General features: G+C 57.1%; 1 protein-coding gene across 1 annotated transcript; it reads right to left on the bottom strand.

Annotated features, from left to right (window-relative positions):
• Positions 1-884: 884 nt before the first annotated feature.
• On the bottom strand, positions 885-9,171 carry NCLIV_055430 (putative SET domain-containing protein; the record flags this gene model as incomplete). Its single annotated transcript, XM_003885097.1, has 7 exons — positions 885-948; positions 1,577-1,693; positions 2,035-2,169; positions 2,498-2,626; positions 3,055-3,187; positions 3,904-3,988; positions 4,480-9,171. The coding sequence occupies 7 exons, from the start codon at positions 9,169-9,171 to the stop codon at positions 885-887; spliced, it is 5,355 nt and encodes a 1,784-aa protein (XP_003885146.1).
• Between the last annotated feature and the right edge of the window lie 3,450 nt (positions 9,172-12,621).

The raw sequence follows: 12,621 nt of genomic DNA on the forward strand, positions 1-12,621 counted from the left end.
TGCTGTCCAGGCGACCCAGTCGCGTTTCATCGTGTCAATCAGTGGAAACGCCTTTGACCTGGACGAACAGAGCTATATATTAGTTTCCCTGCGCCACGCCATGGTCTGAAGATGCCAGTAAAACGTAGCAAGTGAAAAGTGTCGTTTTAATAGTCATCAGATATACGGAGTACCGGCCACGGAGCCAAGATAACAACTGCCGGATTGGAGAAACGTTTGTAGTCACCGTATCTTCCCCGCCCCGCAGTTGTTCCCAGAGGTCGTGCGTCTCTGAGGACGCCGGTGGCGTGTGAAAACGAATACCAGCGAAGCCCGGTGGTTGACCGCCGCAGCGATCCGTCGAAATCCGTTTCCGAGGGTCACACAAGGAGTGGGGAAGTCACTGGAAATCGCTTGTCGCTCAATTCGAGAAGCACCAAGCAACTGAAGCCAACGCGCAAGTTCCGTTCCTCTTTGTGTGTCGGTCCACATACAGTCGAACCGCGGCGACCAAAAAGGCCGTTTCGGCGGCACCGAAAAACAACTCTCTTTCTTGCGGAAAGACGCGCCGTCTCTCGGGTGTGTGTGTGTGTGCAACAGCGCGGCAACCGCCTCGACACCCCAGACGCCAACCTCTTTGTTTCGTCGCCTTTCTTTTTGAAGGCGAAAGTGACAAGGAGACGTCCCTGTTTGGCGACACGCCCTTTCTGCGACCTCTTGCCTCTACTTTTAACTTCAGTGTCAGGATCGTTTCCATTGTCTTGCTTGACTGAGACACCGGAGGAAGCGGGACAGAGAGGTGGGAGCGCCTCGTCTCCTCGCTTCTCTCGCGCCCTCTTCTTTTCTTCCGGACTGCTGTTCTCGTTTTGGCGTTTTCCCGTTCCGTGGGGGTCTGCTTTGCGCCTTCACATGTTCCCCGTGCAGGTGCGTGCCCCGCACAGACAGGCTTCCTTCGACTTGTCCGAGAAGCTGAAGAAAGGGGAGAAAAAAACGCGAGAGGACACGGATGCGGCGAGATACGAAGGTACGCAGAAGCCCAGAAAAGCGCGAGAAAGAAAGCACCCAGGGAGGATCCGAAAAAACAGGTTTGTGACCCCCAGCCGGAGAAAAAAAAGGAAACGCAAGAGGGGTGAGACCTCCGAACTCAGGACAACGAAAATCACGAAGTGTGGCGAGAAGGAAAGGGGAAGCACAAAACCAAGAGGCGAAGGCGAATACAGTCACACACATGAGGTTGAAAGGTAAGAGCAGAAAGGCCGAGAAGCGCGAGGAGGCAAGGTGACGAAAGAGAGAAAAAAGAAACGGAAGGGGAGCATGGGGGGGGAGGGGGGAGGGCACAAGGCTCCACTCCAGAGGCACGGCCCAGCCCAGAAGGTGGGGGTATCCAACAACACAGGCCGCGAAAAACGGAGAGGCGAACAGAGGAGCGACGAGACTGCGGTCAAAATCAGACGAGAAGGACGCGACGAGAGGAAGTTCAAGCGGCAGAGGAGAACGGCACACACTGGAAGGAGAGGGAGGAAAAGGGATCAAGAGTGCGAATCGCAGATGCGGCCTGTAGAAAAACTGTGGAGCGCCACGAAGAAAGCCAACTCACTGGTAGTCATAGAAAAGCTCTTCGCCCGGCAGCAAGTCGCGGAGGGCGACAATGGCGACGGCGTTGTGGGGCATCCTGACCGATTCGCAGTTCGGCTCGCAGCTGTGGTTGATGTACCTGGAAGCCGCGAACCACAGGACGCCAGGAGGCGACAGAAGTTAGCTCCACAACGAACCACAGAGCTGAGAAACGAGAGGCACAAAAACAAACGACGCTGGGAATGCGGGTTCTCGGCAAGAACGAAAAAGTGGAGACGAGGAGAAACGGAAGCGAGAAAAACAGGAAACAGGCTTCTGGTCCCCTGAGGTTCTTCTGTGGGGGTGTCCAGGCAGCGAAGACCCAAAGGTCTGCGCGCGAGGGAGCGCGCAGATCCTTTCCTGTCTCTTTATTTTCGACTTCGCGCCAGGCTCGTGCGTCCTGTCTCACGAAGGCTGGCCAGAACAAAAAAAACACCTTACCTTGCGAGATTGCCACTGTCCGTGGCGTCGACAAACTTTGTCTTGGAAAAATTGGGGTTGCCTTCTGTTGGGCCCTTGTCCACTTCGAGCGAGAAAATGTAACAGTTCCCATGTTGCCAGTCGTAGCGCGCTTCGCTGCAAAAGGCCACAGCGCAGAAAAACGAAGAAACGAGGCACCCTCCACGCCCTGCTGCCTCTCTTTTATTCCGCAAAAACAGCGGCTCGCGACGTCCATACACACACGCATGCAAGCGTAAAGCGAGACGCCTGAACATGGAAGAAGCAGATAGAGAAGAGCGCGGGAGTTCCTACGCTGCACACAGGAGTGTGTGAAGGTGTCTAGCGCGCGGAAATGGCCTTGGTGAAAACGCCTTCCCAGGTGGATGTGCTGCTTTACGCAAGTGCACAGGCACGTATGTCCACGAAAAAAAACTGCGCTCTGGCGGTCCTGCTGTTCACCTACCGAATTTCCGCGAGGCTCGGTTCCTCGCCGTCAGGGCCGCCCTTTCGCTGTTTGTACGCGTACGTCTGCCCGACGTACTCCATAATTGTCTCCCCCGCTTTGATCCAGTCCACCGCGTAGACGCCGTACCTGGCGAAAGCAGAGAAAACGAGAGAGGCAAAAGAGAAAGAGGGAAAGAGAGAAAGGGAAAAAGAATGAGAGAGAGAAAGGGAAAGAGAATGAGAGAGAGAGAAAAAAGAAAGGGAGAGACAGAAAGAGAAAGAAAGAGAAAGGAGAAAAAGAGAGACAAAGAAAGCGAAAGAGAGAGAAGGCACGGGTAGACGATGAGCACGCGTGTTTCGGTTTCACTTGTGCAACGCAGCTTCCCAAAATGCGAGTGGAAGGCCAGCGCGACAGGCGGGACGGTCAGTGAAGGCACACAACCCTCACTGCATGCACGCGTCCGCAATTACACATTCAAAACATAACTCGAATACATCCTACGCACCCATATATATATATATATATACATATATATATTGGCCCCGATATGTGTAGTTGTTGTATAGGAGTGTTACCCGTGAATGCGTGACTTCTGCAGCTTGACTCTCTTCGCGGTGATGGCGAGTTCATAGCGCCTGCGTCGGCGATCTGGGAAGCGGCGCGGGGCGGGGACGGACGGCCACTCGACGACCTCGGCTTCGAGGAAAGCTGCAAGAAAGGGCAAAGAAAGGAGCAAAACGAAAGACGAGCGGTGCAAGCTCTCCTGGCTTGTGTCGCCCTCGCCACAAGAAAGAGAAGTGCAGATCCCAGAACGAAGCGAGGCAGCAACGGAGAAGACCTCGTCCTCTCGAGAGCCCGGCCGGCGCAGCGGGGGAGAGTCTAGGGGCTCGGCGCGGGAACGGGGCAACGGGGAAACCGGTAAGAATAGGTAGAGTAAATACTAACATAAGAGCAGTAAAGATGATAGACCAAATGTGTAAGACATAGTTTTTAGCTCCTGCACAAGATCCCACTCCGGCGTCCCGTTCGTCATAACCCATCTGGGTTTGGCGAAACGCGTGACAAACCAGGAAGGCCCGAGAAGCTTCCCGTCGCGGCACGCGCGTCGAGGGACACGAGCGCGCCCTGCTTCGCTAGCAAGAGAGCCGACGAACCTCGCAAGCTCCCCAACGTCCCCTCGTTGAGAAGGAAACGACTGGTGCACTTGGATGCCTTTGTTTACCGGATCCAAGTTCTTTGTGTACGTCTGGTTTCGAGCCTCCGGGCCTCTCCTTTTTAAGACACCACAGCAAATTTTTCGCGGCGCAGCGCTATGCCTCAACCTCCACGACCGCCCTCTAAGAGACACCGCTGATACCCGCTTCTCGCCGTGGACGGGGGCCCGCGAAACCTGAGAAGCTCGAGCCTGCCGGAGACGCGCTTACCTTGCTGTCGACGTTGCTCGTCTCGCGAAGCCTCGCGATTGCGGAGAAGCTGTGAAGCCAAATTCTGGGGCAGCGTTCCGTCGTGCTGAGAGGGCGGGACAGAGAGACAAAGGGCCGAAGCGTGAGAACGCAGAACGCGCAAGCGGGAGATGCACAAAAACGGCGAAACTGCGCAGACTGTCCGGCGCTGGGCTCCACGGCTCCACGGCGCGAGGACGGGCAACCAGGTTCTGTGGCAGAAGACGGAACGACGAAACGCAGCATGGGTTTCTCGGCGCTGACAGCGGTGGGGTCAACGCGACTTGGCGTTTTTGGTTGAGGTGCTTTCTTCGTTGGGGTCAGACGCGAGGGTTCTGCTCGGAGTTGGTCTTCCCCTCTTTGTGTCCCCACACAGACAACTGCTCTGCTTGGCCCAGATCCCATGGAACCTCTCTCTGTCTCTCTCTCTGCCCGTGTTCCCCATCTGCTCTCTTCCCGCTTCCACTCGGGTGTCAGCCAACCTCCCTGGTCGCCCTACTCGCCCTTAGCTCGGCAACATCTGGGCGGGCTGTTCTTCGTCTTCTGCGTGTCTCTTACGTTGACTAAAAACCCGCGGAAGAGCTTGCGGGGCGGCGCGAGAAGTGGCGCACAACGAAGGCCTGCTTCTTCCTCGACCTTGCGCGTTTTTACGTCTTCTCCCCCCAGCGCAACCCCAGTCCTGTCTCTCCCCCCTTCCTTCTCTCTTCCCCTCTCGTGAGACGCGTTCTTCTCCGTCGGCGCCCTGTTTCTCGCCTCGACTGTCTCCTCGGTCGCCAGCGACCTCGCCCCAGGGTCGCCGCCTTCGCGCGCTTCGCTCGCTCTTTTGCATTCTCCTCGCCGAGCAGAAAACGCACCACGTCGCCCGCGCCTGCCCCGCGAGCCTCGGCTTCTGCCTCCTCTGGCCGGGGCATCCGAAGAAGGCCCAGAACGTTTCGGATCGTCCTCAGGTACAGCAAGAGTCGACACAGAAGACGAAGAAGACGGAGAAGACGGAGAAGGCGGAGACGATGGAAGAGAGGGAGATGAGTTTGTTGCGTCTGTTTCCTGTGAACTGTCGACTTCTTGCGGGGAAACGAGGGAGAGAGGAGCGCTGTACTTTCGATAGAGCAGAGCGCACCGGCTCATGTGGAAGTATGGATCCACAAGGCACACAGTTGCCTGCAGAGGTTCGACGAGAACGCAGGTCTGCCTCACCCTTTTCACTCCTCGTTCGTCTTTCAACGAAGCGACAGAGGGCCCAGGGAGGCCGCGCTGCGACGGCGGCAGAGGCTCGTCGACAGCCAGGAGCCTTTCCACTGCCAGTCGTTGCGCAGGAGCAGAAAAATGAGAGGAAGCCGGACCAGGGGCCGGGGGTCCGAGACGTCGCCCGTCCCCGTTCGTGTCTCTTTGGAGAGACCACGCGTCTGCCTTCTGCGGGCTACTCGCTCCGTCTGAGGACGCGGGGGACGCAGGAATAGCGAACGCGTGGGGCAGAAATTCCGATCCGAAAGACGAGCTCGAAGAAAGAAAAGACCCACGAGACGAAGGAGGCCGAGAAGAAGAGGATCGCAAGCACGAACGAGATGTGCACGCGTCGAGAAGCGAACGTCTCCACGGGCTGCTGTAAAGGCGGAGAAGAAGTTCTGCAAACAGGTGGTCTTCCTGTCGCGCGTCTTCCAAGTTCTCGGAAGCAAGCTCTGGAAGCGGTGAAGCCGACGGCCATTCACTTTGTCTCTCCGTCACTGGCTGCTCGGCAGTTGCCGGGCTAAAAAGAACAGAAGCAGAAGAACACGAAGGCGAAAAAGAGGAAGAGACAGCCGCAGACGTAGGTGGAGAGGGACGGCTCGCGGGCGATACATGACAGAGACGATGGAGCAGCCATAGAGCGTCCCGCCTTCCTGGAGTCTTCTCTTGTAGTTCCTCCCGTTCATCTTTTTCTTCTTTCCTCTCTGGCTGGGTGTCGCCTTCCGTCATGTTCACCTCACCAGCGCGTTGCAGGTGTTCTTCGCTTTCCTTCCCCCTGTTTTCCTCCCCTTCGCCCCTTTCATCCTCTCCGTTGTTACGACACTGAGACGCGGAGACGCCAGGGGACCTTTGGTGCGTCCCAGGATGTCCCCCCTCGTCCGCTCCTGGTTGGCAAAACGGGCACAGCCCCCGCGGGATGGCTGCCTCGCTCGCTCGCCGAAGCCGTCGCCCACTGTTTTCCTCTCTCTCGTCTCCGCTTCCGGCGCCCGAGGCCGAGCGGCGGTCGATGGCCGATTCCGCTGCGCCCTCAGGTCTTTCTGCGTCCGCGCGCGCAGCCGATTCGCCCCGAGAAAGAAGAAGACGGAGACGCCTCAAGGCCCCTTCGAGGCGCTGCCGGACTGCACACGCCCGCGGCGAGGCAAGGAGAGCGCGAAGGCGGGTGTCCAGCAGCCGACCCTCTTCCTCGTCGGAGTCTCCCAGTCGCTCGGCCTCTGTTTGGGCGTCTCTGACTTCTTGCTCGTCCTTCACTCGGAGTGCGTTCCTCATTCCTCCGGGAATGCTCTCTTCGTCCACTCTCTGTCGCCTTTCCCCTTCTCGGTCTCCTCGCGGCGGCAGCCCCTCTCCCCCTGTCTCGCCGTCGGCTTCTGCTATTCCCTTTGCTCTCTTTTCTTCCTTCACGTTCCGTGCTTCTTCGTCAGAGTCCCTCACCACCCCGCAACCCTCGCCCTCGCCGCCGCGCTCTCCACACTTCTCTGGCCCCCCACAGCCAGAGGACGAAGGCGCCAAGCCCTCTCCCTCGGCGTCGCCGGACATGCAGCCTTCCGACTGCGCGCCTGCTTGTCTGTCGCTTCCCGCCTCGCCGTCCTTCTCTCCTCTCCCTTCGCCCCGCTCGCCTGTCTCCAGAGCCTGCTGACTTGTGCCTGCCCCGCCGCAAGACGCTTCGCTCCCCCTTTGCGTGCACGCAGACGCCTGCGACCTCGACGCAGCGTTCGCGCGCAACAACGCCGAAGCAGGCGAGGAGTCACACGCCGCTGGAGCAGAAGGAAGCCGAGAGGGGAACGGCGAGGCGCGCTCGGGAGGTGCGGCGGGAACCTCTCGAGTCTCTTGGAAAGGCACAAAAATGTGGAACGCCCCGACATCTGTGAGAAGGACTTCTGTTAGCATCTCGGCAGTTTGTGCCGTGATGTCAGGAGGCACCCGCAGAAAGAAAAACTTGTTTCCTCGATCGCATCTCCTCAGTTGCTCAATCGTGTACCAGTCTTCAGGCGTCACGACGCTCTCCTCTCCCTCTTCCTCTCCCTCGCCTTCCTCTACCTCTCTCTCTGTCGCTTCCTCGCCACAGTCTCGTCGCGCGTTCTCTGCACTCGCAAGGGCAAAGGAGAGAGACGCCTCGTCTTGCCGCGCGACAAGAGCTGCTCGCCACGGGAAGAGTTGGCGCGCAGCACTGGGAGCTGAGCTGCAAACGGGACACGTTTCCCCGCAACACAAGCAGTCGACTCGCTCTTCCTCGCCTTCGCTTCCGTTCTGCGCTGCATTGCCGCCTTTCCTGCCTTTGCGCTCTCTCGGCCCCTCGCCCTCGAGCAACACGCGCAGTCGGTGCGGCGCAGCGACGAGGCGAATGACGTCTCGGAGCGAAGGCGGCCGCAGGTGCGCAGAAGCGAGCGACCGGGCGCCTCCGCGTTCTTCCTCTGTTTGCTGCGATGCCACACGCGACGCGCTCTCTCCTTGCGGAGAACAAACATCTTCTCGCGCTTCGTCGCCCCGCCTCTCTTCTCCTGCCTCTTGCCCCCGGTTCTCCTTTTTCGCCGGGTTCTCCTCTTGCTCCGGATTCTCCTCTTTCCTCAGGTTCTCCTCTTTCCTCGGGTTCTCCTGACGTGGCGCTTGCGTCTCTCCTGTGCCGCCAGGGTGAAGGGGAGCCTCGCTTGTCTCCAACAAAGCCCCGCTGGAGGCGCTGTCTCCAGGACGTCGAGTTTCTGAATCGGTGGTGGCGGTGCTCACCGCTGAGGAAGCGACGCGAGCCTCTCCTGGACCTGCGCGTGGTGTCTCCACACACCAAGGCGAGGTACCAGGAGACGACGGAGCGGCATTCAACGAGGCCGAGGCATGTGCGTCGCTTTGCATGGTGGGGCTGTCATCCCAGCAAAGGTTTGCAGCTGAAATGGGTTCCGAAGGTTTGGCTCTGTGCGCCCACCGTTTCTGTGACGCGCCCTTGGGCTTCTTCGCAGACCCAGGACGGTCCTCTCTCTCAGATGCAGGGCGCTTCGCGGACCTCGCTCCACTCCAGGACACTTTCTCTCTCTCCTCCGCAATGCACGATGTCGACGATGGCGATGGCAAGGAAGGGCCGGAGAGTTGAGGGGCAGCGGACGCGGTCGCGGCTCCAGGAATGCTGAGTTCGTGAGGCGAGTGTTCGCTTTTTGCTGCGCGTTGGTCGGCATTCTCTGGCGGAGCGGTTAAGGAGGGTTCGGCGCTTGCTGCGTCGGTTTCCCGATTCGCAGTTCTCACTTTTCGTCGTCCCTGAGGAAAGCTAGACCTTCCTGCTCTCCGTTCGCCCACGCGGCCCCTCTCTCTTTTCCTTCCCACACGGGCGTTTGACTCGAGTGTGGGCCGCGCAGGCGCAGCCGCGCGACTCTCCTCTCTCCATTCGCGCTCGGCCTCTCTCGCTCCCTGCGCCTGCATGCCGTCTGCCTCTACGTGGCGCTTCCCACAACCCGAATGAGGTCCAGCAGCGCGCTGCGAAGCTCCAGATGCAGCCAACGAGAGGAGCGAAGCCGGCGAAAAAGGTTGGGGGGGAGAGGACGGAAAGGATGACGGAGGCAGACCCGGAGACCTCGGATAAACAGAAGGAGGGAGAGCAGAAGCAAACGCGGGAATTGAAGAGGGGGGCGGGAACGCAGTCGGCCCGACGGCTGTCCTTTGACTGAGGAGCTGGAGAGACCGAGGCCGAGGCAAAAGTCGAGAATTTTGTGCTTGCAGGCGCGCAGGGTCCTCGGCTCTGTCTCCATGCCCCGGTAGGCGAGCACCAGAGAAAGACGGGAGCGAACCGGAAGAAGAGAGGGGAGGCGATGGACAGGAGGCCGGAGGCAGCCGTTGCTGATCTCGCGCGGCCGAAGCCAAGGCATGCAGCCGACGGCACGCAGGCGACGGAGGCGACGGCGAAGAGGAAGACGAGTAGCCCGAAGAGGGAGAAGAGGGAGAAGAGGAAGACGAGAAAGACGAGGAAGAAGACGAAGGTGAAGAGCATGAAGAAGACGAAGGAAATGACGAACGGGAACGGGGCGACGAGTCGGAGGTTTGAACCGCCATCTTGGAAGAGGGGTCGTTCAGTCAGCGCGTGTTTAAAATCCTAAACAAATCGGGCCAAACGCAACCGCGAAGAATGCTGGAACAGCCGCATGCAGGCGCTCGGACCAGGTGTACATACACCCGGTTCACGTCCGCGCCTTGGCGCGTCAAGCACACATTCTGCTGGTGTCTCTGCTGTCCCCTCGCGCCTTGACTTCACCTTGTCCACGTCCGCCCGCTCTCTCCTCGAACGACGAGCCGCCGCGTCAGTCGCGGGCGAGAAAGCCGAAACCGATTCTGTTTGACAAACTGGGTGGTGTGTCGAACCCTTCCCTAAACGTATCGAGGTGCACATGCAGGAGCAGTGGTGTATGTACACACAACGGGTCGTGTTCCGCCGGCGCCAGACAGCACCTGCACACACATCCATACACATGAATAAGTGCGTCTACGTGTCTCTGTCCACGTACGCTTGTTTAGACACGTATCTGTCCTCTCTAATCAGGGAATCCTTGCTTCGTCGTGAAGAACAGCGGCGACAGCCCCCCTGCGCCGGAACGGCGGAATCAGCCGCAACTGCGATGTAAAAAACAGTGGACAAGAAAGGCTTCGACCTCATTCGTTTCCGACACACTTACAACGACAAGCAAAGGCACACAGACATTCAAAAATTCACGAATGCATATATATATATATATATATATATATATATATATATTTCACGTAGACCTATACTCTTGAAGATGGGTGTAGATACGGTTGGAAGAAGAGGTGGATGTATATGTATATGGAAGAGCAGAGGAATCGACAGACGGCTGTACGCAGAGAGGCAGAGAGACAGGCAGAGGGGTAAGTATGTGGATACAGAGATAGATACAGATGTGGAAGCGTACCTGTGTACATACAGTGAGATGTACATGGGAGGCTCGGTCGTTGAGGAGCTAAAAGGGTCGGGCCTCGTGGGGTGGATTGGGAGGAGGAAAGCAAGGCCAGTGGCGTCAGTCAGGAGCAGAAACAAAAGGGTGAACGAAGCCGGTCGAAGAGATCAGAGAGGAGAGGGCGATGACCGAGACAGACGAGAAACGCTGTTGAAGCTTGTGAGACAACGTGATTAGACTTGAGTGACGGGAGGCGAAGAAGAGCCCGGAAGTGAGGAACTAAAAGTATACAGTGCAGCACTCAGCGCGTCTACGCTTTCCTGAAACGAACAAGAGGCGTGGAGGACGAGCACGCGAAAATCAAAAGGAAACTGCAACACGGTTATGCGGTTACGCGTGCAGTCCCTCGACTAAGGTGTGCGCAAAGTCGGTGAGGAAAGCAACGGAAGAAACAGCGACGCGAGAACGGCGAGAGCAGCCGAGACAAACAGAGGAATCAATTCTCTTGGCAAAAAGATGAGGAATGGATTCGGGAGATTGAAACATGAGAACTGGAGTCCCTTTCCCGAGATCGTGTTCGCTGCAAAAGGCAGTTTTCGCTTGCCCCTTGGTTCCGCACATGCACGCCATTGCATGCGGCTCGGCCTTTGTTTTTCTGTGGCTTTTGTGCTTTGCACTGGAGCGCCAGAAGAACGCCCCTTAGCTCTTCTACCGACTGCGTCTTGAGAGAAAAAAGGGTCACACAGACTGATTTGATTTGGAGACGGATACCACTTTATACAGGTGTATAGGCAGAAAGCCCAAACAGGGGGACAGCGGAGAAACGTCGCTTTAAGAGATGTTGAGAGGTAATCGGAATTCCAAGTGGAGACGAGGTGTGTGTGTGTGTGTGTGTGTGTGTGTGTTTGTGTGTGTGTCGGTCCGCGCGTGTCCATCTGACGCGTTTTGACTCGATATCTGCCGAAGCGCTGCGGCGTTCTCTTCTCAAGTTATGTTTGTACTCGTCTCCGATTTGCACGGCCATGCTCCGTCGTGTTTGGCTGATCCAATTGCTTTTGTGCAAATCTACCTCGCGCTGTTCAACAGTTCCACTCCCCACGCTTTAGGGCGGTTGTCTATGGAAGCGCGATTACACACGAAGAACGAAATCTGCTTTTCGTTCACTCGCTGGCTAGCTGTCCACCTGCACACCTGGGTGTATCTGTCTCTTTCAGATGGGAGGAGCGGGGTCACTTGAAACAGCACAGTTGTTGCGGTGAGAAAGAGGAGTTCTAGCCACACGTACTTTGCACGTCTTAGCGTGTCACGCTCTGTGATTCACTAGCCGTCTTCAGTTCTAAGTCTCGTTTTTCTGCTGGAAGATCTTAATCCTTCTCGTAGGCTTGCGGACGAAGTTCGTTACGTACTCGGCCTTCGGCGACTCAATGTATCTCGAGTTGTGTGTGCGTAACCCTCTCCTTTTACCCTCGTCGAAGCACAACTGATATGGAATAACCTTGATGTCGTGAAATGCTCAAACCCAACACGTGTAGCTGTCGTAGGCAGTTTTAAAGCTTTTTTAATAATCAGCAAACCTCGAATCACTTTCTAGCTCTATCTCGATCCAAATGTTTCTCGCAGTCGCTTCTCGCCGCTATTCCTTGGCATCTGTGCCTTCTCTCCCGCACGTGATGTCCTTGTCTATCTGCAGTTGCTCACTCCTTGTCCACGGCGCTTCCCAAATATAAGTGCCTCCCGCTGTGTGTGTTGCTGTCCTGCTTCATCTTTTTTTCCGTGTCCCACTGGAACCAACGCATGCTGTTGCGCGTCCGGGCCCTAGACGCCCTCGCGCAAACCCTAAAAGGGCGTATGCCTTTCGGCATCCATCTCGCAATCAAGAGTATCTAACACATACGCACATTTTGAGATAGCTTTAGTTTTTGAACGCAGTGAGCAGCCACACAGCAGAAACGTTATTCGGAAAATGAAGTGGCCCACAAGAGATGGAAAGTACTAGGAGCTCTGCCGTGCCTTCTCTCTGGAGAGTGGCTTCGTTTTTCTTGTCAGACACTGTAGCAATCAGGAGATCGCAGGGAATTTCGAGGTAGTGCTCCTGCTCGGTTCGCCTTTCGAGGCACCTATCGAACGACGTGTGCGAGACAAAAGCACGCCAGAGTTTCGGGCCCTTCCCTGCAAAAAAGGGTTGTTGCAAAGGCGCCAGATCCTCGAGAGTCATTCTGTGGCTGGTCTTGCCGCCCGTCAAGTCCCTCGCCTGCACTGTGTTTCAAACTTGTGTACGCTGTGGAACCCCCCAGTAAGCGTGCCTTTAAAAAAGTATAAAGGGAGCACAAAACGCTGTTCCATCGGCGACGCAGAGGTGGCTTTTTGTCTGGTGTCCGGAGGGCTGCGGCGTGTGTTTCTCCAAAGCGTTTCTCGGGTCACATTATCTAGTAAAGAATATATGAGAGCAACTGAGCATATCGAAGTCGACTGATTCGATTGCCAGCGACACGCGCACGTTCGGTGCGCCATCAGTCCGCGCGCTCCGAAAACACTCGGAACGGAAAGATTTGTGGGAAATCCCTGGTACGTCTACGGGTGCGCGGCCACACGC

This window comes from Neospora caninum, chromosome XI (genome assembly GCF_000208865.1).
Source record: "Neospora caninum Liverpool complete genome, chromosome XI".
NCBI classification, from domain to species: domain Eukaryota; phylum Apicomplexa; class Conoidasida; order Eucoccidiorida; family Sarcocystidae; genus Neospora; species Neospora caninum.